Genomic DNA, 21,875 nt, shown 5'->3' with positions numbered 1-21,875 from the left:
GCTGCCATGTGGCATTGAGGTGTCTGAGCACAGCCCCAGGTGTGACATTTCAGCAGGTCTCTTGCTGATGAACTAACACTTGACAGTGTGTAGCAACCTTTTTCTTTCAACTTTGTTTTCATTTACATTTAGCATTGCTCAATTAGAAGTTTTCCCTTTGAGATCTGCTGCTATGCCTTTTATATCTGATCTTTCAAACGTATTCTTGTATGGCTTTTCCATCTCCTCTATTTTTCTGTTGAAGAAAACCTCATAAAAATGGCTGATTAAAAATTATAATTAAAGTATCCTGCTTTACTACAGACTTGATGAACATCTTGAAAGGGCAACCATTTCAGTTTGCTTATTGTGGTGGACTCATGTTTGATCCTTCAGTCACATTTGGAAATATAAAATTACAAATTTTAAAAACTTCCTCTCTTTTTCAGACTGAAGGCTTAGACTGCATAAAATCCAAGTAGGATAGAGCAACATGTGCTAGTCAAATGAGCAAAATATTTGACATCCTTCAGCTCTGGTAACAAAAGGACCATAGTCTGTGGAATCCCTGATGCCAGCTGTGTTGAAAGTTGCTGACTTGGCCTGTGGCTGTTCCCTGCTCATACAGAATTACACTTTCACAGACACAATCCAAGCTGTGTGCAGTTTTCTTTTTTTTTCCTAAAGAAAAAACAAACATATGCTCGAATATAAGCAGAGAAGTATGTCAAAGATGCAAAATAAAAGGCAGGCAACAAAGCATGTTTATTTACAAGAGTGTCTTTGTAATTTTGGTTTCTGACTAGGGTTTGCCACGCCTTCATTTCTTTATCCCTTTTTCCTTTCATTCATCTTCAGAAGTTCTGCAGCTTTGCCTAATTCCTTGAAGAGGAATGTAATAAAATGATAGTATTTCTAAGGAATGCAGCACCACATCTGACTGGGCAGCCTTCCTCGTGTCTGCTCCTTGACTTTTTGGGCTCTGCTACATGCAAATAATCCTCCTCCTTTAATGGGCTTTTCCTGTGTGTTGCATATAATACAGATTGAAGGGAAAAAAAAGGCAGCTTCTGCTCTGTGCTTTCTCCCTGTTGCAATGGGGAGAGGTGAGTGATGGAGAAGCATTTCCTTTTTTCTTTAAAAAACCAGAACAATCTTTAACAAGTCTGGGATGCAAGTAGGGCTGCTCTTTGTGAAGAACAGTTTGTTGTGCCATGGAGGGAGAATTAAACAGGCCTGAGAGCCATGCATGGATTTGATGACATCTATAGTGGCCACTTGCAAAAAGAAGAATCTGTGATGTTGTTTAGCAGAGTTAAGTATTTCCCCAAATATTTTCTCTTCTATGGAATTGTGGTCTTAAAGTGTAGGACTGTGATAAAATGGAAATAATCTGAATTTGTAGAAAACATGCACATTTTTTTATGTGATGAATTTTGGTAAGCTTGACCTGTGAAAGTAAATACCTGTTTTACAGTGTTGTTTACACAAGGAAGCAGTCAGGAGCATGTGTTTCTTTGAAAGATGACTCTTTTGGCTACAGCACAATTTTATTGGGGGCTCTTGGGATCAGTTTGCTCTGCAAAATGCATTGTACTCTTGTAGTTATTCCCCCTGTCTGAAGGAGGATGGCTGGTAGGGTTGAGTGTCAAAGCGCTGTTGGGCAGAATAACTCCCTGAGACATCTTCTTAGTGCAGGAGAAGCTCCCTTCTTAAGTCAAAACCATTTTCCCAACAATAAAACTGTTAGGAAAATCACAGTGCTGTGATTTTCACTGTGCTAATGCAGCTGGGAAACCCTTCACTTTAGAGGCAAGCTGAGAATTTCTATTGCTAATCTGCTATATTAAGGCAAATTAGAGTTAACTGATGTGCTTCTAAATGTGGCCTGTGTGAAATGAAGTTCCTTGCAGCATGATGGTTTTTTTTTTTTTTTATAGCACAATTTATTATTCCATAAGTAGGTAATTCCTCTTTGCTGATAAGCACACGTCTGGTGCTCCCTTCTGCTGCTGCAGCTCCCTTGGAGCAGCACTGTGCCTTTCAAAGTGCCAGTGATTGAGCTGGAGCCCCTTGAGGGGCTCTATTTAGACTGGCTGCTAACAGATCAGCTCCTTCATGTAATTACTGAGCTCTGACAGAGCAGCTCAGTGCACATTATTGCTTTCCATTTGCTCTGAGTTGCAGGACAGCCCTTCCTGCTTGGTGAGGAGTTGGTGCCTTTAAAAAGTAAAGAAATCATTTTGTAGCTCCCAGCAGACCTCTCAATAAACATCAGCAAGTTCTGCTTATCCGTAACATAGTAAGAAAATATTTGTGACTTCACTGGCTTGAAATGGCACTTTTGGAAGTGCCTCTCCTGCTGGGATGCTTTGTCTTTGGAGTGACAACTGCCACCTGTGTCACTCATGGGCTTCACCACTGTGGGGGATCCTCACTTCCATGGTGAAGGATTGTGGTGCTGTTCACAGGGGTCACAGGATGAGGGAAGAGATGAGAATATTGACCCCATGTTTCAGAAGGCTGATTTATTGCTTTATGATATATATTATGTTAAAAGAAAATTATATATTAAAACTATAGTAAAAAAAAAGGAATTCATCAGAAGGCTAGCAAGGAAAAAATGAAAGATAACAAAAGCTCGTGGCTCTGAGTCTGAGCCAGCTGACTGTGATTGGCCATTCATTAGAAACAACCAACATGGACCAATCACAGATGCACCTGTTGCATTCCACAGCAGCAGATAATTATTCTTTTTCTTTTCCTCTGAGGCTTCTCAGCAGAAAAATCCTGGCAAAGGGATTTTTCAGAAAATACCATGACTACCTTGGATCCTCAGTGAAGTCATACCTGTCCTTGCAGCCCCTCTCTTCCCTTGACTGCAGGGAATACTGGAAGCTGTTGGAGACAGGATTATTTTGCTGAGGCTCTCCTGTTGATTTTAGTTGTGTTTCAGCATTATGGAGCAGGATGAATGAGGTGGTGCAGAGACAGGGAGAAAGGCTTTGTGGTTTTTATTAGCAACAACTGTGCAAGCAAACTTAATTTGGCATTCTGAAGCCCGCTGGTGGTGTTCCAACTTTACCCCTCAGCTGTTGCTCACTGCATTGCAGAGGCCTCTGTAATCTAGCAATTTCTCATTGTCTCCAGCCCCTGCCATTTATAAGTGGGGATTCAGGTTGCAGAGCAGATTAAGTGAGCATTCCCTTTTATTTTTAATTTTAATACAAGCGTTTCCTCAAGTCATAGGAAAAATACACCTGGCACTCACTAGCTGGGGGATGTGTGCTTATTGGATGAGATGGAAAATACCTGTGTGATCTTGTCCCCTGTGGTTTTATAGGAAAGAAGCAATAATGTGCACTTTAATTATGACACTTCCTATATTTCATCTTTTCTTCCACTCCCAAAACAACCAGTCTGGTTTATTATTTCTCTTCTTCCTCCTCTCTCATTTCCTTCTTCTCTAGTTCATGGTATTTCTCATCCTGTTCTCTTTTGTTTGTGTCCTTCCCTTCCTTACTGCTGCCCCACGTGCAGCAGTAGTGCCATCTTGCTCATTTTTAGATTAAAATTCTTATCCTTTTGAGAGGGATGTTTTTTAGGACATCCTTATCTGCTTTCTTTTTCAGGTTGTTGCAGAATTAGAGATGTTTGCAGGAACTGCCCCAAAGAGTCCAAGCCTTCTCTTCTCTGCATGCTAAGGGGACAGTCCCTACAGTCCCTTCTCTCAAATTCCATGTTTGTACTTTTACATAAAACAATTTTGCACAGATTATTCTAGGCAGTTATGGACGTGCCAGTGGTGAGTTTGCATGTGAATCCATGCTCTGGGGGTGCAGAGTGCCTTTTGCCTTGCACAAAAATGGTATCCCAGAGCCATTCTGTGCTGGTGGGGAGAGCTTCTCTCTTGGGAGCTGCATTTTTGTCTGCCTATTGCTTGCACTGGTTGCAGTCCAGCAGGCTGTCAAATGCCTGACTGACTTACCCCCTCTTAGAAAAACTTGAGCAGCTTTGGCACAGCCCTCAGCTGAGGTTCTGCAGCCGACTGGTGACTCAGTCCCACTCACAAGACAGCGAGGAGTGGTTGGGTCAACTCTGCCCCAGTAAACAAGGCAGCTGGTGCTTATGCTTAAAGGCTTTCCTGATTTCTGCAGTAAAACTGGCATCTCATAAATGCTGCTTCATGCTTTCCTCCTCTCCAGACAAACATTTGAAAACGAGGAAAGAGATGAAGGTCGGTGGATTTTTTTTTCCTGCTTGGTAGCCTCTAATTGGAGTTCTAAAAGAGTCCAGGATTCCCAGCACATAGGAGGGAAAATTCACAAAAAACCATTCAGCAACACACCTGGAATCTGGTGTGAAGATGTGATTTGTTGTTTTGGACTACCATACCTTGTAGTTCTTTTTCCCTCTCATCAACACTAAAATACAAGGACCATGAGGAAGAGTTCTGCAAAACAATTGAAAACAACTTTTGTTCTGCTAAAGGAAAAACCATTGCTTCTCTAGGCTGCCTGTTCAGAGTTTCACTCAGCCAACGTGGAAATCCATGAGTTATCAAAAGGGGCACTTGTGATTCCCACGAAGACAAGGGACTGAAATGCTCATTTGAGTTTTTTTGAGGGAAAACACATTCTTTTGCATGTGGATTGCAGTGGGCTTTCAGGGTTATTTCAGAGAGCAAATTACAAGATTCTCCTGTGGTTCTGAACTCCTGTTTTCCTTACTGATGTGCCCAAGTTTAGGGATTAAGAGTAGGTTTCTGGCAGCTGTCTGCCAACAGCAAAAGTTGGACCTTGTGTGCAGTCACAGCCATTAAGCATGTCTGGTCTGTGGTGGGGAAAAGGGAGATTCCAGGAGGAGAAAAGAAGAGACCAGCAAATTTCTTCTGCTGTTTTTGAGCAGGATCTCATCAGTCTAGCCTCTAAAGGTTATAAATTCCTGCTGGGAGAATCACTCCAGGTTGGAGGGTGGCTCTGCACTGTGCTCTCCCATAAGTCCACAGACAGAACAGTTGGCTCTGTTTGTTTTGTGCTGGATTGGTTTCATAATATTCCTAAAGCAGTATCTCCTCCCACTGAAAGCAGTGTGACCTCTCAGTGCCAGCACTGTCCCAGAGAAAGGTGGGGGGTTGGTTTGTTCGTTGTTTGTTTGTTTGTTTTTTAAAGTGGTCATTTTGGTTGGCTGACCTTCTTGGTAAAGAAAACCTTTAGTTAAAGATTAATATCTGCATCCTTCTCATATTTATTGCAGGTGCCAATATGATAAATCTCAGACTTCCAAATTATCAATAGAGCTGCACTGAATAAATTTTATAGCACCAGGAGGTGAATGAGAATGAGGGAAGTGGGTCCCTTTGAGTCTCTTGTACCTTGCAGAGTAGCCCAAGCTGCAATTACGGTCAGTTAGCTGGATGTTCTGTTACTTACAAAGATAAGATAGTGAACTAACAGAGTAATAGCAGTATTTTGTTATTTTAGCTTGGCAGCATCCTGCAATGAAACAGAAAATTTATTAGCATGCTAATGAATGATGTACTCTTTCTGTGGTGCACCAACAAGCAAACTGTGTGAGGAGACATTTGTTCTTTTGTCTTTTTAGCATAGTTTGGCTAGAAATCCTCCTCTAAAACAAGAAGTGCAGGGGAGGCTGAGATCTGATGTGCTTTTCTTTGCACTGCTGCTGACAAGAAAATCATTTATCTCACCTCCCAGCAGAGCTGGTGGCAAACACTGGGAGAGTGCTGTGGTACCAGTGGTCAGAAGTGAGATGGATGTTCTGCAGGTGCAAACAGCATTTCCTCCTTGTGCTGAACACAGGGTTATAGAAGTGCACTTGTCTCTGATATGCAGCCCAGGATTTTTTTCTAGAGAAATGCCATCTGCATTCCCAGCTTTGCTCACACTGGGTGAAGGACTGCAAAGTCCTGTGTGAGGACCCAGGAGAGTATGTAAAGACACAAAGTGCATATGTCTTCTGGTTTTGCCCCATTTAATATGTTGTAGATACTTCATCTTATTTTAGCTTCCCATCCTCAGCCTCCCTGAGTTCCCTTTTTTCCTTCCCTTTCATCTTTCAAAAGTGTGGTTTGATTAGGAAGCTGTAATCTTTTTATAGTTCATTTCATTTAAAAGCACATTAACCTGCAGAATGAGCCACTGGCTGTCTCTTGTTCAGTTTCCAATGAATTTCCTGTTTGTCTGGACGCTGAGTTATTCACTCACCAGTTCAGGGAGGCAATTAAGCTGCTGAAAGCTCCTTGTGGCTGAGATCTGCCAGGCTGGCACTGGCTGCTGTGGCTCAGCCACAAAGGCTTTACCCCTTACTGGCAATGGCATCATTTGTGCAGTTATTTTTCATCTTTTGGTTCAGATTTCCCTGCTTCTGAATTTAGCTTCTTGTCTTTTTTTTTTTTCTTCTTCTTTTTGTCTTTATTTTTTCTGTCTGGCTCAAATTGCAGCTCAAAGCAGTCGTTAGTATGTCTTTCCTGAACATTTATGTAGAAAATTGCCTGTGTCCCAAGGGAGGGAGAGCAGTGGGAGAAGAGAGAACAATCTACAAATTCTTCCTTATCAAAACCCTTTGTCAGAAACTGAAACTTCACTTTTTTTTTTTTTTGGAGTGCACTTTAAAATACTGTATGAGCTCCAAGAAACTTAATTTGTTCATTGTGCAAGAGGTGAGAAATACTTGTCACTGTGTATAGCTCGTATTTTGGGGGAATTTTTTGCCTGATCCTTGCAGGATTTGTGTGGAGGTAGAACAGACAATTGCAGGCAGTCATGGCCTGCCTGTCTTGTTCTGCCACCACCTGTAGCTGAAGGAGGGTAGATTTAAATTTTGTATTAAGAGGAAATTCTTCCCTGTGAGGATGGGGAGGCCCTGGCACAGGGTGCCCAGAGAAGCTGTGGCTGCCCCTGGAAGTGTCCAAGGCCAGGCTGGAGGGGGCTTGGAGCAATCTGGGACAGTGGAAGGTGTCCCTGCCCATGGCAGGAGGGTGGAATGAGATGGACTTTGAGGTCCCTTCCCACCTAAGGACATGAGACCCCTCCCCATATCCCTCTGTGAAAGGACCTGGCTTTATCTCCCCATCCTCCTCTCTCCTCTTCTTATTCACTATGAATTCTGCTAACGTGGGTAAGATGTTTGCAGAACATCTTGCAGGAAGAGGAGACTTCTCCCAGAGGATGTGCATTTCTGGGAAAGACTGGGACACCTGAGTCAGGGAAGGAGACTGAGGTTTGACAAAGTTGAGCTAAAACAGCTCTTGGGAACCTTGGTAAAGGCTGTGCCATGTGCTCAGACCTCCACAGCCAAGGTGGATTTTGTTATTGTTGAGGGGAGGGTGAACCTCAGCCCTGCACTGAGAACTTGCAGAGCAGCTCCTGGGAAGCTTGGATTATTGCAGGGACTTGGATCTAGTAGTGAGCTGCATTTTAGAGAATTCCTGCTGCAAAAAGGGTGACTCCATGTTTGTAATTTCTTTATGGTGGTTTTTTGTCTTATCAAGAGTTATTAGAGACATTTGGTTTTGATGTCTTGGATTCAAGAAGACAATATGTCATTTTATTAGCACATTTCTGGAAGGGTATGTGGTTCTCCCCACACCCCCTATCCTTGCTCTCCATGGCCCATAAAGCCTGATTGTTCTATCAGTCACAGCAGTGCTAGTGCTGCCTGCAGTTACTGATCATTTTCACTCTGTTTTAAATTTTGCTAAAGCAAAACAGAGACATGGATTTGCAACTGGCATTTAAACATAGTAAATAAATAAACTTCTGCTCTCAAATAAAGACTTACTCTGGAGACAAATTTATAGTGATCTCCCATGTAGTCTTAGTGTTCTTTTCCTTGCCTATCTTAATTCCCAGTTAATGTACAGAGAGAGACATGGTATTGGAGATGCTTAAAATGTGGAGTTGTTCACTTAAATGGCTTTTTCAGATTGGATGCAATTTGTGGGGATGGGAGGTAGGGAGTTGGTGAGTATCTGTAGATGTAGACTTTAAATAACTAACTTATGAATTTTTGACATAATACTTTGATCTGTGGTATGTTTTGGAGTTTTTTTGTTTGGTTTTTCCCCCAAGAGAATCTTTGAATGCAGACTGTGCAAATACTTTGAGAATGATCGAAGCTATTACTGCACCATTGATTTCCTCCATTGACTTGTCCATTAGATATTTAAACTCTTCTTTTTAGCAAGTGTGTATTTTTCTGTTTCAAAAGCAGCCTCCCACTGTCCCTTGCATGGTGGGAAGTATATCCTGCTGGCTTTCTGTCACTGTGCCAGCCTTGAGACTTGGCTTGAACACTTTGGACTTACCCTGCCTTTCTGCTGGAGCTGGAGGAGTTGGGGAGCAGATTCACTCATGGCATGGCCACCAAGGCAGTTTAATCTGTGCTGCCTGAACAGTTCATGCTATGATTCTGTGGTTTTGTTGGCAGGAGCAATCTGAAACCAATCTCAGCAGTGCCCTGGCTACTCCCCTGTACCATGTGCTTTCATCTCTCTCTCATTTTTCTTAGGCCAGTTGTAAGAATGTTTTGTTAGATGGTCACTGGTGATGAGGGTTTTTAATAGTAACAGCTGCTGTAAAAAATTGCTGAAGGGCATCTGTTTCACAGAGTTCTGTGGAACTCTATTTCTAGGAATACATTCTGCTTAACCCCAAAAATCCCATAAAAATGAGGAATGATCAGCTCTTCCAGGGTCTGCACAGGGACTGTGTTTTTGCTGTTCTGAAGCAACTTGTTGAGCTGGATGCCTGAGAAACAAAGTGATTTGACTCATGCTTATATTTAGTATCATTACCTACTGCATTGGGTTCCGTTTTCTTGCAGCACTAACGTTTTTGCTCAGGAAGGTTAACAGGGAAAACGCCCAGCACAAGGCATTTCTGTGCTTATCAGAGGGCAAATGCCTGCAAAACATCAGCTCACTGTGCTGGCTGTCAACTTGTTGGGTGGGTTTTTTTTCTTCTTTTTTGTAGAGTCTGTAGAAGGAGCAGTATCTAAGGGTGGGGAGAGGATGTCCTTCCTTTTTGGTAAAGCCTGTAAAATTAGAGGAGCTGGTGCATCCTTAGTACAAATGTGATCTGAATTTGCAGCACCCTCTTTGTCGTGGTCAAGGATCATGTATCATAAATGTGAGATTCCAACCTTAAAATATACCTTGTGACTCTACCCTGGGTGATAATTTTTTCTGGTTTTGAGTATATTTGTAACTGAAGCAAAAATTCTAATTGATGTTTTTATATGCAATATTAAAAATATATTTGGTCTTATAGTTCTGTTTGGAAAAAGCTTTTACTACAACTTTCTGTAATCACATGGAAAGCAAAGGGGAGATGCACAGGTTTGAACTGCAGCTGGTGAAGCTTTAGTCTAAAGTTTAAATCTTTGAAGCCTGTTTGAAAGCCTTGGCTGCCAAGAAGGCCTGGGCTCAGCTCAGGAAATTGCATGATTCCTGGTGCTTCTGGAGCCAGGTGAGGAGCTGTAATTGACTTTGCACCAGTGAAGTGCAGAACATTCTGTTCAGTTGGTGTGTAACAGGTGAATGCCCCAAGCACTGGGGAAGTGGGTGGAAGAGTTTGTGTATGCCTTTGCTGGTCTGAGGCCTGTGTGCTGCTCTCCATTCTCCTATTGCCATCTCCTATGTTAGTGTTGGTCTGTCCTAGAAAAGCTCCTCAAGAGCTTAACTGACCAAACTCATCTTGTGTATGACCTTAAATGGATCACAAATTCAAGATTGTTTTTGTTCTCCTTATGGGGGTGTGAGAAGCTGCAGAGCTCCTATCACATTTTCCTTTCTGAAGCATGAAGGGCTTCGATTCCTCAGAGTGTTTCCTCTCCTTTGCTCCCAGGTGGTCTCATCCCAGGGCTTTTTTATTTTTACTACCCAGAACCCCTCCACAACCAGGCTGAGGAGCCTCTGCTGCCTGAAGCAGCTGATCTGTACATTGGTGCAGATCTGAAGTGTCCTGCAGTATCTCCTGAGATTCCCTGTGATAGTCACAGCACCATGCCAAGGAGCCCTGTTAATATTTATGTGGCAATTGTTTTGGGTCTTGGCAGAGATAAGGGTGTTAATGTGAAGCCCACTTTGGCTGATTAAAGAAATTATTTATGTTTTGTACTGTGGCAGTGATTTCATTGCACTTGAAGAATTGAATTCTGGATGTCTTTTGGTAGATGTGTACATAAAAATAAGTATTGAGGCAGTTATCTGACATGTTGGACTACACCATCCTCTCCCCCATGAGAAGGATGAGGACCTGTTGGTGCAAGTCCAGAGAAGGGCCATGGAAATAATCTGGAGAAGAAAAGGCTGGAGCACCTCTCCTGTGGAGAAAGGCTGGCAGAGTTGGAGTAGAAAAGATTACAGGATGAAACTTACAGCACTTTCTGATACCTAAAAGGCTTCAAGAGAGCTGTGAGGGAATGTTTACAAAGGGAGGTCAAGGGGGAATGGCTGACAGAGGGCAGGGTTAGATGGGATATTGGGAAGGAATTCTTTCCTGTGAGGGTGGTGAGGCTCTGGCACGGGGTGCCCAGAGAAGAAGTGGCTGCCCCATCCCTGGAAATGTTCAGTGCCAGATGGGAGCAAGCTGACCTAGTGGAAGGTGTCCCTGTCCCTTGGAATGAGATGATCTTTAAGGTTCCTTCCAACCCAAACCCAGTCAAGTGAAGGGAACAAAGGTGGAGGGATGCTTGCTCAGCCCAGCTCTTATGTGCTAGCAAGTTTTACCTGCTAAAATGGAAAGTAAGGTTTGAAACTGTGTGCAGTTCTTCCACAATGAAGTGCTGCTTTTCCGGCTTGGATGGTGGAATGAGGAGAGGAGCCCTTCAGTAAAAGGCCACTGGGCTTTCACTCTCCTTCCACTCTGCTTGCCCTGTGCTCCCTTGCCTCTCTGCAGCTGTGCTTCTCTTGTGTGGAGGGTTGTTGTGAAACTTCTCCACTCTACCTGGAAAGATTCATTTGAATTCTCTGGTTTTGAGAGTAGCACTGTTTCTCTTTTTACTCCAACCCCTTGATCTCGCAGTTACCATTAAGAATATCAGCAATTTAATTGTACTTTTATAAGAATTTAATTTCTTGAAAGAAGGTGGAAGGAGGAGGGGAGAAGAATATGCTGTTGCCTCATTAAGAGAGTAAGAAAAGATAGGGTCTTCAGTAGCCAGCTTTGCAAGATGGTAATAAAAAGGGTCTTTGAATAGTTGCAGATCTCTCAATGCTTTAGTTTAGATGTGAAAAAGGCCTTTTATGAGATAAGTGGTCTTTGAGAGAAGGACAAATAAAAAGCACATCTGAAAACACATAGGAAGGCAGCTCCTTCAGACAGGCACTTCTCCTCATCTTGAGGCTGAGGCTTGCCCAGCTCCTGGCTCTCCTCACTCATCCTTTTGTACCAGCCAGTGTGCCTTGGCTCCACAATCCACATGGAGGTCAAGCCCCTTTTCATTGGTGTTTTCAGTGGGGACGCTGCCTGCTGAAGGCTCCAGAGCAAGACCTGCTGTAACTCTGGTGTGATTTCAGAGACAGGAAGGGTCTCTAGTGCTGCAAAGCCTTTCCCACCCCAGGTGGCTGGGGGAGGTTCACCTTTGCACTGGCACTTCCCAGCACTGGATTACTGTGAGCAGAAGGTGCTGTGTCTGTGTCCCAGCCAAGGTGAGAATGGTCTCTGTCTGGCTGACCCTCAGGGATGGACCAAGGCTCTGCTGTCCATCCTCCCTGCTCTCTCCTTCCAAGGATGCCTGGATGTGGCAGGTTTCCCTGCTGGCAGCAGACATGCAGCTTTGGAGAGCAAATGGGCAGAGTTTGTGTGTCTCTGTCCCTTCACACGCCAGGGAGGGCACTGTCCAGAGCCACCCAGCTTGTCACAGTCTGTGAGTGCAGCACTGGACACAAATGGCTGCTGCTGTCTCATGGGCACAGCCTGCCCTTGCTCATCATGCCTGCCAAGTGCACAGATCTGCTGGGGAGCCAGTGGAATTGTCAAAGAAATCAACATCTTCCTTTGGAGCATCTTGGGTCACTAGAATTTGACCTGTCTGCTCTCTTCTCCATCAACAGAGCTTTTTTGCCAGCAGTGGAGCAAATGTTAGAGCCCCCTGGACCTGTGCAAAAGGGTTTGGTGCATGCTGGTGTGTGCTCTGCTTGCTCAGATGTGGAGATGCTGTGAGGGAAATGACACAAAGTGGTGGGGAAGAGCCATTGGGAGCTGAAGGAGCCTGAGGCTCTGTGTGGTGAGGTGGGGAACTCCCAGAACACAAGCAGGCTGTGCTTGAAATGCTGCTGGGGAGGATGTGTTTGACTCCTGCCTAATCCCTGCACACACTCTCATTTCTGCCAGGCTGACCTTGTTCATGGAGAGCTGGGGTGGGGGCTGGCTTGTGGGGCAGGCTGCAGGCCAAAGCCACATGCTCTGACCTGTACGCAAGCTCAGCATCCTCCTCTGCTCCGCCGTTGCTTCTGCACCACAAGGTGCAGCAGGTGGTACCCTTCTGGGAGCTTGTTCCTACATCTGCCTCCCCCTTCTTTGCCTTCTATCCCTGGAGTGACTGGAGCTCTTTTCATGGACACTTTACCCAGGCACTCGGAATGCTTGTGGGACGCTCCGTCCTGGAAATCCAGGAGACCTCTCCAGAGGAGGAAGCAGCGTCTCCTGTTTGTCTTGTGTTACCCTGTCACAACAATGGCTTCAGAATCTGCCTCATTTAAAAGCTACTTTTAATCTGATGGGAAGATGTTTGTGTATTTAAAATAGTTATTCCTTGTTGGAGCCACTCCCTTCTTTTGTCCTTCACTGCTGGACTGTTCGGCTTCGCTGGGCTCATGTGCAGTGCTTGTTTACAGCCCCGCTGCTGCAGCATGGAGAAGGAAGTCAGTGAGTTGAGCACTGATTCAGTCCCAGGCTTCCTGTGCGTGTGCGTGCACGCGTGTGTGCTCAGCCCTGCTGCTCCAGGGGCTGGCCAGCTCTGCAGGGAAAGCCACGCTGCTGGCACACACAAGATGCAGGTGCCTTTTTTTACCTCTTCCACCTGCTTTGGGCCTGAGCAGGTTTAGGCAGCACGGGTAAAAATTCCAGTATGGCAAGCCTGATGAGGAAGATGCTGATGCAGGCAAAGACATGGAGCGGTGAGTGCGGGAAACATCTTGTCTGATGGGAAAGATAACTGCTCAAGGGATTTGGGTGCCTGGGAGGAGAAATGTGGCAGGAGCTGCTGGGTATTGCTGTTGTTCTCATCTCCAATGTGAGAAGGCAACAAAATGCCAAAGCATTGTCCGTGGAGATGATGGTTATCCAGGTGAATGTGTGTTTAAAGGCTGTTTCTGTTTAAAGTCTGTTCCCTGCCCTGAGATCTCTGCCTTAGCTTGGCTCTCTAACAGCAGCACTCTCTCTGATTTGGAAGTTTTGGAGGGAGTGGGGAGTTTGCAGGAGACGGGCATCTCAGGAGCATTTAAACTGTTGTGTCAGTTGTGACTGCACCAAAAGACGAGGTTCAGAAGAAAACAACACTGATGAGCTGTAGAAGAAGCTATTTTATTGCTTTGTCCCTATTCTTTTCATTTGGTGGCAAGTAGCTGTCTGGATTTCAGTGAGGTGCTCTTGTGACAGAAATTGTCATCAGCAGTGTTGGATATTTTGGTTTTTAAAATATTCCGGTAGCAGCACCAGCCTATGCCTGGGGTTTTTCATTTAAATTTATGGCGTTTATCAAGCTCTTAATTGGCAAATTAGTGTAATTATGGAGTGTGATTATATGCATACCCAGTGACTGTTTTTAAGAGGCTGTTTCAAATGTCAAGAATTGATTTTATTAGCCTCGTGGCTTTCTGGTGCAAGCACCTTTCTTCATACTGCTGTTCTGCAAGGCAGACATTCCAAAGTGCCTCAGCAGGAAACAATTTCTGCAGTGCCATAGCTGAGGGAATGACTCTTTAGTAGGGCAGAAGGCTCATCAATGACTCTGAATAATTAGGACTGATTAGGTAAATTATCAAAGACTGAAACAGCCCTCGTGAAGCAGGACAACAACTTTGCTCCAGGCTGGGATAAGGATAGGAGGACACACCTGAGCCACATGTGATAAAGTTTATCCAAGTGCCAACTTTATCAGGGTGTGAATTTTAATGAAAAATTGCTCTTTGAAATTAGGACTTCAGTGTGAGTTATTGGCTGCTGCCCATCTCTCCCAGGGCTGCAGCTCAGAGTGTGGAGGGGGCAGTGTAGGCACAAGCACTTCTCTTGTGCAGAAGTTACAGACTGGATGTGCCAAGTATTCAGCAAATTATTTATTTGTGTGTTACCTTTTGCCGGGAAGGAGATCTTGTTGAGAAATGCTAGCCCAAACTTACTGGTCTCTCCCTACTCACTCAGGACTTCTCAGAATCCATGGCTTTCTGCCTTGAAATATGACTTGAAACAGAGTAATCTCCTCGACTGCATTGTGACAGATGCTGTGTGACAAATACAGGAAACTGTAGAGGAGATCTCCTTGATCTCTCTATAAATAGCTTGGGGCTTTGGGTAAATTAACCAGTCTTTACAGAAAGAAGCTGAGTGAAAATAAATGTCATAGAACCATGGAATAGTTTGGTTGGAAGGGACCTTAAAGATCATCTCATTCCAACCTCCCTGCCATGGGCAGGAACACCTTCCACTAGCCCAGGCTGCCCCAAGTCCCCTCCAAGCTGACCCTGAACACTTCTGGGGATGGAGCAGCCACAGCTTCTCTGGGCACCCTGTGCCAGGGCCTCAGCACCCTCACAGGGCAGAATTTCTTCCTAATATCCCAATATCTGCCCTCTGTCGGTGTGAAACCATTCCCCCTTGTCCTGTCACTGCATGCCCTTGTCAAAAGTCCCTCTCCAGGTTTCTTCTAGCCCCCTTTTACTTGCTTCAGGGATAAGGAGAATGGAATTATTCTACTTGAAATTTCACTTAAGGTCAGTCTGAGAATTAACATAGAGGGTTTTTTTATAGGCAAGTCTAGCAGGTATTAAGTGACTAGAGCACACATTTGCTTTGTGTGAAGTGTACTTTGTGTACATACCTTGTGTACATTTCTTCAGAGAAGTTTTAGTCCATCAGTGTTTGAAAGCACAGTTCTTTGTTGAGTGAAACACAGCCAAGAGGGCAACATGTAAATAGCCTTGGCTTTGATAACTTTCAGCATGATTTCAGAACCCTTGGAGAGCTGTGTTGTTTTGGTTTGGTTTTTTTTCCCTTAAATCTCACTGTTTACACTGTGGGGAGGTGTGTTAAATGGGTTTTTAAATGCCTGCAGGATGTTAGGAAGGTGAGGATGCTGGGAGGTTGAGGTGAGGGGATGTGATCCTGGAGCAAGTGTACCCCTTGGAAAAGCACTTGGAGAGGGTGTGCAAATCCAGGCACTCACTCTGCCCCGGGGAAGGCTGGTGCTTGAAGCCAGCCTGGTTTCTGCATTTGCAGGGGGTTGAGTGCTGGGACCTCAGTTCTGGTTTGTAATCCCAGCCTCCTGCCCAGGTCTCCATACCAGCCCATGGATGAAAGGACCGCTGCAATTAGGAGTCAGATGGAAAAAGAAATGGCACAGGAAGGAAACATTACAAAGAAGCACAAATGACACTTAGAATATTTATTTTTCAGTGTTTATGGTGTGGGGAGCAGCAAAAACACAGATCTACACCTTATTCTGTGTTGCTACATTTTATTTTGACAGAAAAATTCTGCTGCAAAAGATGTTGATTTTGTCTTTAAGTAGAGTCTTTGATGACCATTCTTCTTTATTTAGAGCTTCTCATGTAATTAAAAATAATATTTTCTTTCATTCTTAGTTGTTAGGGAGAGATTTACTTGAAGGAGATCTGAAAGTGATCATGGGTTTGTGTGGTCCCAATTTATGCATTTGATTAGCCACTAACAACTTACAGCAGCTTTCAGAGATTTCAGGATTAATGAAGTACATGAAATATCAGACTTTAAAAGGGACTTTTAAGTGGTGACTTTTGTATAAGAACAGATGTGGTCAGATACTATTTCAGCAGGATTTATATTCCACATACTTTGAGACAGTAGGTTTTTTTAATGATCCCTTTAGAATGCAGTATTTAATTATAATGAAATATTTTTAATGACTCCTATTAATGTATAAATATCTTTAAGGTTGGTTAAGGCAGAGAACTTGAGACCATTTCGTGAAGTGGTGGTGAAACTGAACATCCTAAGGTTTTGATCTTTATTTAAAACAAAAAGGTTATAAAATGTCATGGTCAAAATCAGCAAATGGCATTTTGCCAGCCTAACAAATGTTGCTGGATTTATCTCTCCTCTCTTGAGATCCCTGCTACTTTTAAATACTCTTTAATTTGCCTGTGTGCTGGTGTGCAGCTGCAGAGAAGATGCAAACCCTTGTTTGGATTAGGGGTAAACTGAAACAAGCTTGAGCCGTGCCCTAGCTGAAGAGACTTTTAAGTCAACTGAAATTGGTTGTTCTTGAACATTATTGTTTTTCTTGTATAAAAATACAAACGGAATGAAAACTCAACACATTAAAGAACAGCAAAGCAGCAGAAACTTCTTGAGAAGGACTTAGCTAAGCAGGATCCTTTGTTTTCTAACTGTGACAGCCCTGATTCAGCTGCATCCCCACAGCTGATGCTGTCTCATCACCTGGAGGCTCTGCAGGGTGACACTGGATGCAAGGAGCTGTTAAATGAACTTTCAGGTTGTCACACCAAAGCTCTCAAATAGCAGAAAAGTAACAGCTTTAGTGGTTGCACCATCTTTACATTTCTGTTGGCAGGTAAATAATGGCAGTAACAGCGATCTTGGGTAGGTTTTTTTAAGCATCAGGAGTATTTTCTGTCTGAGAGTGCTGAGGATGATAAATCAGGGACCTTTATATAGGGCAGTATGGATTTAAGGGTGGTAGCCCCTGAGCTGAGATGTCAGGACCCATGGCTAAGGGAGTTTCAGTATGGATGTAATCACCTGAGTGCAGTGACATTTATGCTGCCCCTTCAAGTGAGCATGTTATAGAACATACTTACCCAGAAAAGCATCTCCTCTAATGACAGTTGTGCAGCACAGGTGTCAGAAATATTAAAAATCTGTTTTGCATTTAGCAGTGCTGCATTCTTCTGTCATGGAGCCATCAGAATCCTGTCTGCAGAAAGGCTTTTAATATTCTTTAAAAACAAACAACAACAGAATCTGTTTTAAAATAACATGGTATTACCTTGTATATTCCTTGTCCTTATGAACCTCCTAGCCAGGCACAGAATGTTGTGTGCTATTTCCTCTGCAGACAGATAATTGCAGGAGGGAGAGGAAACTGAGCCATGTAAAGTAAAAAATCTTAGCAAGTTCCTATTTCTGTTTGCTGGGAACTTACTATATATTTTTCTTTTAATAATGAAAGCATTTTAGCCTCTCAAAAAAAAGTTGGATTAGTAATAAATCACTTTGGCAATAAATTGTAGGTACCTTGTATTAAAAATAACCTTTTCCCTCTTCTTGTATCTTCTCTTGAGTAAGGGACTGCTACTTGTATTGTTCCAGTCACTTTGCTTGTGGAGGTAAATTTGCAGTCACTTTCTGGCATGACAAAACACTAATTATTGCTGCTGGTGTAAACACTGGAAGTATTTGGGTTCGCCTGTCAGTGTATTCAGTTATTATTGTGATTAAATTTGTAATCCTGAGGGCTGTTATCAGGTAACAGTAAGAGAATTAGTTTTGAAAATGTGGTTTCCAGTCTGAGAGGAGATAACAAATTAGATGATAGTTTAAATTCACTCTTCCTACTACCTAAGCTGAGTTTTGTGAATACTGAAAGTAACTCTGGGGCTGAAAATTATAATTAGGCTAGTCAGAAAAATACAAACATTAATTTCCTGATGGTGTCTGTAGATTTTCAAGTCTTGAAAGTCCCTGTATGAAATTTTTGCCATGGCCACGTATTTGGGGCAGTCACAGGCAGTGGCCTCTTCTTTGAGCTAAATCCAGCTTTTTCCTGAGTAAGTGCTTTAAATAACTGTTCCTGCTAAATTGCAGCTTTCTACCTGTCAGATGTGAAGAGCTCCACATCAATCCTCAGATGTGTATGGAGAGCTAATGGCAGCATTAGACCTGTCTGTGTCAGAAGCTGCTGCCCTGGAATCTCTTTGCTGCTTCTTCACTCCTCCTGGAACCTCTGGAGTTAAGCTCTTGAGATAATGAGCACATGTTTCTTCCTTCTCTTCCCTTGCCCTTCCTCTCTCTGCCTTGTTTTGCTTCTTATTTCTGGCTCTAAGTTTCTGAGCTTTAAATGCACATTTATTCATCCTCTAGTGAGACATTGTGTTCTGTGTCACTGTTTTCTTCTGTATCGCTGCATAAATTCTGCCTAATCTTCCCTGTAGTTTGTGATTGGCTTCAGTTATTTTACAGGGAACCCTTGCATTTAATTGTATTGCATTTAATAATAGGAAAAGAATGTGAGAGCAGTGATTTCCCTTCCCCCAGCCTTTCCTGGCTTTGGTGGGATTACCCAGAAATTGCCACCTTCTGGTTCATTCAGAAGTTCCCTCGAAATCTATGTAGTACAAAATTTAGATTTCTTAATGATAGAAGAGCTGCAGCTTCTATTTTAATATTCTTTCATTGCCAGCTTTAAAAAGAGAAAATGTAAGTTGATGTTGGAATAGAAATTTTTTGCAGTATTGAATCTATTGAACTGTGATTCATTTGATAGTGTAGAGCTGTGATTATAAGAAGGACTTTCAAAAATAGGCAGAAAGCAGAGAGGTGCAGGTGGATGAACTTTCCTGTTCAATTCAGTGATCAGACCCTGTAAATGGAAATTGAATGGATATGAACTATTCAGCTGTGAAAAGTGCAATGACTACAGCAGGAGAGCTTGTGGGATTTAATCCATTTATTGGCTGTGTTTGATAGTTTGTTGCCTGGGAAGAGCAGAGGAGAGTAAGTGGGAAAAGTAACTGAAAGAACCCAGTAGGGGAGAAGAATGGAGGACAGAAATAAACCCAACTTTTTTCCCAGGGAATGTGACAAAGATTCTGAATAAGAAATTGATGTGCAATCATCTCTGCATAAATCATGCACTATTTCTGGAAAACTTCTTGCAGACTTCAGATTCCACTGCAGACTGATTAGTTAACAAAGCCAGTTTAAGAGTATTTGTGTCCTCCCACCTTTGCTTACAGGTTCCTTTGATGAAACTGTGGAGTTGTAAAACCACAAGCACCAAAGTGAAAGGCTTTAAACAGCTCAGAACAACAAAGTGCTCCTGCAAGGCCAGCCCACAGCCAGAACTCCTGCAGGGTAGGAGCCCAGTGGCAGCAGTGAGGTTTGGATTTGCTGGCCTTTGCCTGCATTCTGAGATCCAGGAAATGTTGAGGTGTTGATTCTCTCTGGACTTCACAGCCTTAGTTATCCTCCTTCTGTCAAGATGACCATTGCAGCTTTGCAAAGTCATTCTCTGCATACCTGAATTTCCACCTAAACCACTAAGAAATGCTAAATTGGGTGTACATTCTGCCATTTAAATGTGGTTTAGTGGCTTGGCAGGAAATGTGAATTTTTATTCACTTGATAACAAAAGCTGCCTAATTTAGGCACAATACAAGTTTGCAAAATGGTTGGGATTTGGGGGAAAGTGCTGGGAGATCTTGTACCCTGACTAGTGAGCACACACTGACTCATGGTGTTGGCTCTGGGAACAGAGCATTCCACTTCTCAGCTGCTTGGGGAACATCATCTGTGGATGATGGGGAACAAAATAAATAAGAAGATAGAGCAAGAGGAGCTCATGCCTTCTGTGCATCAGAAATATGGCCTGCATCTAATCTTTAGGGATCCAGAAAAAAAAGATTAGAATTGCAGACTCAAAAGAGAGCTTGTTAAGATAACCTTTTATACCTAAAGACTGAAGAAGTTATTTTACATATCAACAACTCAAAATTTTTAAGTGTAAAAGCAACTGTGTATTTACTGTATCAGTAATTTCTTGCTCATCTGTGAGAGTTAAAATAATCCCAAAGTTAGATGGCAGATGTGCAGCTTCCCACGGTGACGGTGCTGCATCTGGTAGATGGATTTATCATGGAATCCCAGAAGGTTTGGGTTGGAAGGACCTTGAAGCTTGTCTTGTTCCACCCTTGCCATGTGCAGGACACCTTAAGTATCCCAGATTTCTCCAAGCCAGTCCAACCTGGTCATGGGCACTTTCAGGGATCCAGGGGCAGCCACAGCTTCTCTGGGCCCCAGTGCCAGGGACTCACCACCCTCACAAGGAAGGATTTCTTCCCAATATCTCATCTAGAGGATTAGATATTGGAAGAAATTGAGAAGGATTTCTTCCCAATATCTCTCTCTGTGCATATAACTTCAGTGAAATTTTATATGATACAAGCTGAAACCTGAGACTTCTTTCTAGTTTAATAATTAAATATTTAATCCTTCTTTATTGAAACAATTCTCTCAGTGGTCCCACACTGTCTTGCCCACTTTCTACTCTGGCTGCTGTGTTCATCTGGTGTGAGAACTTCAAAATATGTTTGACAGGGCAGGTAAATGCATTAACAGATGCACTGAAAAATCCCTCAAACCAAACCACAGTTTATTAAACTCTCAAGGTGATTTGTTAAGGCTTATCTTGAGGATTGGCTTTTTGTATTTAATTGCAGCAAATTGTATTCCTTGAGGGGTTTATATTTTAAGAAGATAAACTCAGATTTTCCCTTTTTTTTTTCTTGTCTTCTACTACAGTTTATTCCAGAGTAATAATCAGCTTTCTTATGTCAGTTTTCTAGACAGTTAAGAAGGTAAAAGAAGGACTTGATATGCTTGACAGCTTTTCAGACAGGAAGAACTTGATTTTGTTTTGGTTTCAGTTGTCCCTAAATGTGTGTTTCTACAGGGAGGTGAGTTTTGGCCCCTGTTTCTGGACATCATGCCAGCTGCATGATGGTGACACCACAGCAGCTCCTCATGGGTCCCAAAATTGTCAGTCCTGAGCACCTGCACCTTTTAGTCTGGAGCTGTTTGTGCCTGGCCCTGTGCTTGAGATGCAGGAGGGTGCAGCTGCTCCAAAGCTGTACCTAAGGCACAGGTTGGAAAAGAGACTTTTGTGTTCCATCACCTTTCCTACTTTTCCATGCCTGGTGTGAGCAGGAGAAGCATCAAATGGGCTCCTGTGTCCCCTCCTTTCCCCTGCAGCAGAGGGGAGAGGGTTGTTCTGAGCTTTGGGATCTTTCCCTTTCTTCTTTCCTTCCTGTTTAACCAGCTCTTCTTGCTGCTGATGGTCACAGAAGACACTATTTTGAAGGAAGCTGGGTCAGTTAATCTTTGCTCCAGAGATGAGAAGTGTAGGGGGAGCTTCAGTGACTCTTAAGACCTGACCTGTGTTTTCATAGTTAAAAAAACCTGGCTGCATTAGTTTGGAATAGAAATAAATAGAATAACCCCAGTTTGGCACAGGGTTGGCTTACAGAGCTTCTCTGTTTGTAGAGCAGTTGTTTGATGGCAGCTCCTGATGTTGGCATTGTCCTGTTCTGTCCTCACTTGCTGTGAAATGAGGAGGGAGCAGGAAGTGAGGACCTTGTGTTCATCTAAAGAGGTGGTGTTGGGAATGCCAAATTCTGAGGATTTCCTGGCCTTTCTTGTTTTTCTGGAAAGAATAAAACAAAACTTTAATTAAAGACAAAAAATAAATTCCTTGTCTGTCTCCCTCTTCCCTTGCCACTCCCTGCCACTTCAGCCTTGTGCACTGCCAGCCTGGGGTGGGATCTTTCCAGGCTCCTTTTTGAAGATATTTATAAATAAGTTGAGGTCCATATGTTTGTTTTTTCCCCAATGATTTCTTTACTGTAAGTCATTGTATTTCTGTGCAATTGATCTATG

The 21,875-nt window shown here is 43.2% G+C and overlaps 1 protein-coding gene across 5 annotated transcripts in view; it reads left to right on the top strand.

Annotated features, from left to right (window-relative positions):
* RASAL2 (RAS protein activator like 2) overlaps positions 1-21,875 on the top strand; it is a 163,744-nt gene that overhangs the window by 24,370 nt on the left and 117,499 nt on the right. Inside the window, exon 1 of one of the 5 annotated variants that reach the window (XM_064719249.1) lies at positions 12,938-13,123. The exons of the other annotated variants lie outside the window; for them this stretch is intronic. Within the exon in view, the coding sequence (XP_064575319.1) occupies positions 13,075-13,123 (49 nt within the window). The 5' untranslated portion in view covers positions 12,938-13,074. Of the gene's footprint in view, positions 1-12,937; positions 13,124-21,875 lie in introns of those variants that run through there. 5 annotated transcript variants of the gene reach the window in all.

This window comes from Zonotrichia leucophrys, chromosome 8 (genome assembly GCF_028769735.1).
Source record: "Zonotrichia leucophrys gambelii isolate GWCS_2022_RI chromosome 8, RI_Zleu_2.0, whole genome shotgun sequence".
In the NCBI taxonomy this organism is placed as follows: domain Eukaryota; kingdom Metazoa; phylum Chordata; class Aves; order Passeriformes; family Passerellidae; genus Zonotrichia; species Zonotrichia leucophrys.
The sequence above is the reverse complement of the archived record's forward strand: the minus strand, read 5'-3'. Positions and strand labels throughout refer to the sequence as shown.